This window comes from Penaeus chinensis, chromosome 8 (assembly GCF_019202785.1).
Source record: "Penaeus chinensis breed Huanghai No. 1 chromosome 8, ASM1920278v2, whole genome shotgun sequence".
Lineage (NCBI taxonomy): Eukaryota > Metazoa > Arthropoda > Malacostraca > Decapoda > Penaeidae > Penaeus > Penaeus chinensis.
The window spans coordinates 5,039,179-5,041,678 of record NC_061826.1 but is presented as its reverse complement, the minus strand read 5'-3'; the positions used below and the strand labels follow the sequence as shown (position 1 = coordinate 5,041,678).

General features: G+C 34.7%; 1 protein-coding gene across 4 annotated transcripts in view; it reads left to right on the top strand.

The window, feature by feature from the left end:
• Positions 1 to 2,500, top strand: part of LOC125028002 (CCR4-NOT transcription complex subunit 2-like) — a 16,283-nt gene that overhangs the window by 2,603 nt on the left and 11,180 nt on the right. For 3 of the 4 annotated variants that reach the window (XM_047617251.1, XM_047617249.1, XM_047617247.1), the window contains exon 1: positions 2,401 to 2,425. The exons of the other annotated variant lie outside the window; for it this stretch is intronic. In XM_047617251.1, the coding sequence (XP_047473207.1) occupies positions 2,416 to 2,425 (10 nt within the window). In that variant the 5' untranslated portion in view covers positions 2,401 to 2,415. Of the gene's footprint in view, positions 1 to 2,400; positions 2,426 to 2,500 lie in introns of those variants that run through there. 4 annotated transcript variants of the gene reach the window in all.

The window sequence follows — 2,500 nt, the reverse complement described above, 5'->3', positions numbered from 1 at the left end:
TTTCCATGCAATGGTCTTTGATATAAATGTGGATGATACAATCAACATATCCACTTTTTTTTTTTTTTTTTAATTATGGCAAGCAACAAGTAGATGAATTCGACCCGCTACAGTTTAACATAATATAATGAATAATTGAGAAATATAGTACCTGATATTACGACATATAGTAAAAGGTAGAAATAAAATTTATCATTCTTTTATCAATGCTATTCCCAAAGTCGCGCTTAATTATATCCTTCTTCAATAGAAAATAGTTCTTCAAAAACCTTTAAAAAAAAAAAAAAAATGTTTCAATCTATTTGTCTAAGCGCCCAAATATTCAAGATTTATTTTTATATTGCTCATATAAAAAATATATATATATTTGTCAAAAGATATAGAATTTCGCCATAAAACTGAACGGTGTAACTCGCATGTGGTAAGTAATGGTGATAATAACCATGGTATGAAGGAGAATGAAGGTTTTCCACCGTCTCCCGTCTTTCCATTTTTTATTTTTTTGCATAAAGGTGATTCTCATTTTTCCCACAGGAATTCAAACTTAGCGCCATTCGCATGTGCCTTATACTATAATAGGCAAATGGAAAATACCCTTTTATCTCTCCTTTCTTCCTTTGACATATTGATAATTTTTTTTTAAATCCCCTAAAGAATTCAAATCCCTCCCATCTCCTTTGATTATTCCTTTCATATAATGTATCTATTCGCAAAAAAAAGAAGAAGAAGGAAACTATCTTCAGGGAATTCAAACTTGGCGCCCCATCTGTTTGCGTATCTGGCCGCTAGATGGCATTGACGTTTGTTGATCTCGGAGATTCTGTCAAGTGTAAGAAGAGCCTCTTGAGTTTCTCTTTTATTTCTCTTATTTGTCCTATGTATGGGATGTTTATCGAGGTCGAGGGGGAAGCACGCCTTCTTTAGATACGAAGGAAGGGGGAGAGATAAGAGAGGAGGGCCTAAGAGCCCCGCGGGTCGCTATAATAAGGGTGAAATGTCGAGCTTCCCAGCGAGTCCTCAACCCTGGCCAGATTTCAGGGCCGATTTTCACGGATTTCGAAGCCTTTTCTAGCAAGTTTCCTCGGGCTTTTTAGGGCTTGAAGGAGTCGGCGGAAAGATCAGGGGCGTTTAGAGAGTAGTTTTGGGTGGTTTTCTTACCGTTGGGAGTGGAGTGAAGTGTCCCAGAATGTTCTAGTATTTTGGTTTTTTTGACGTTGGCATTATTTGGCTTTTGTCCATTTTTTTTTTTTTTTTGTTTTGTTTTGGAGAAATTTCGTCAATTTTTTCCGGTATTGCATTCCATAGGCAAAAAAGCATTTGTAGGAATTGAATTTGGTCAAGGGTTATATGTAGGGAGTATCCAAATCATTGATTTTTTTTTTTTTTTTTTTTTTTTTTTTGCAATAGGCAATATGTAGGGCATTGTATTAAAAATTTCCTGTTATGTTATTTCATAGTTTTTGTGATTATAGAATTCTTTTATGTTTTGATAAGCATTTATTGTATCTCCCAACATGCGCCTTCTTCATTCAAATATTTAGCAAGGAAGCCGTCACAATTTTAGGAGTCTGGGGCAGTAGAGAATAGTTTTCACCAATTTATAGGCAAACTTCTAACCTTATCTACTGTGACTGCTCTCGGCATGCTGACCACTTATTTTAGCACCTTTATAGATGGGTGAGCTTGAGAGGCGACTGGGATATTCTACAGAAAAACTGCATGTCGCTGTTGCTGATGAGTTTGACATTAGATTTGATATTAACTCTCCCATATATTAATATTAGCTTGCAGAAAGAATATTTTGGGAGTCAAGTAGTGACAGCAGCCTCTGCCCATGTCAGTACTTTGGCAAAGCCTTCAAAAGACATTGTGTATTTGTGTCGTATTAGTGTTGTTTATCATGATTATCATTATTATTGTTACTATTTCATGTTTACCTCACACTCTTACGGGTATATTTCAAGCCTTCCACAAGCCATTATAGTTGGTTTCCATATTTAAGAATAACATATCTAGACAGTAGTTATTAGCAGACCATCATTATCAGCCTGGTTTGCATTTGCAATTTGCAGTTTTTCAGTAGAATCATAAGAGACTATTGACAACTCATAACCATAGTTTCCTTGTTGGGAAGGAAATACAATTTTTTTTTTGTTAGTAGCAGTGCTTGTTTAGATGGTACAACTCCTGTACAAAATGCACTCTGGATTCAGATTACAATAGCAGAGTTTATTAGGTTATGAGAGCCAACTACACCCATATCATTAGATTTTTATTCAAAGAATAACAACATGGATCTAGACATATTTAGTTACCAAAAAAAGAAAAAGAAAAGGCAAACTTCAAAATAATTACAAATATTTTGCATCCTAGGAGTGAGAAATGGAACAGTTTAACCAAAGTTTATTTTTAAGCATGAATCTTGGTAAGTGCAATTGAAAGATTTAAGAATTTAAGAAAAAAAAGGGGGGTTGCCTTATTTCTCCTGATCTCCATTTTA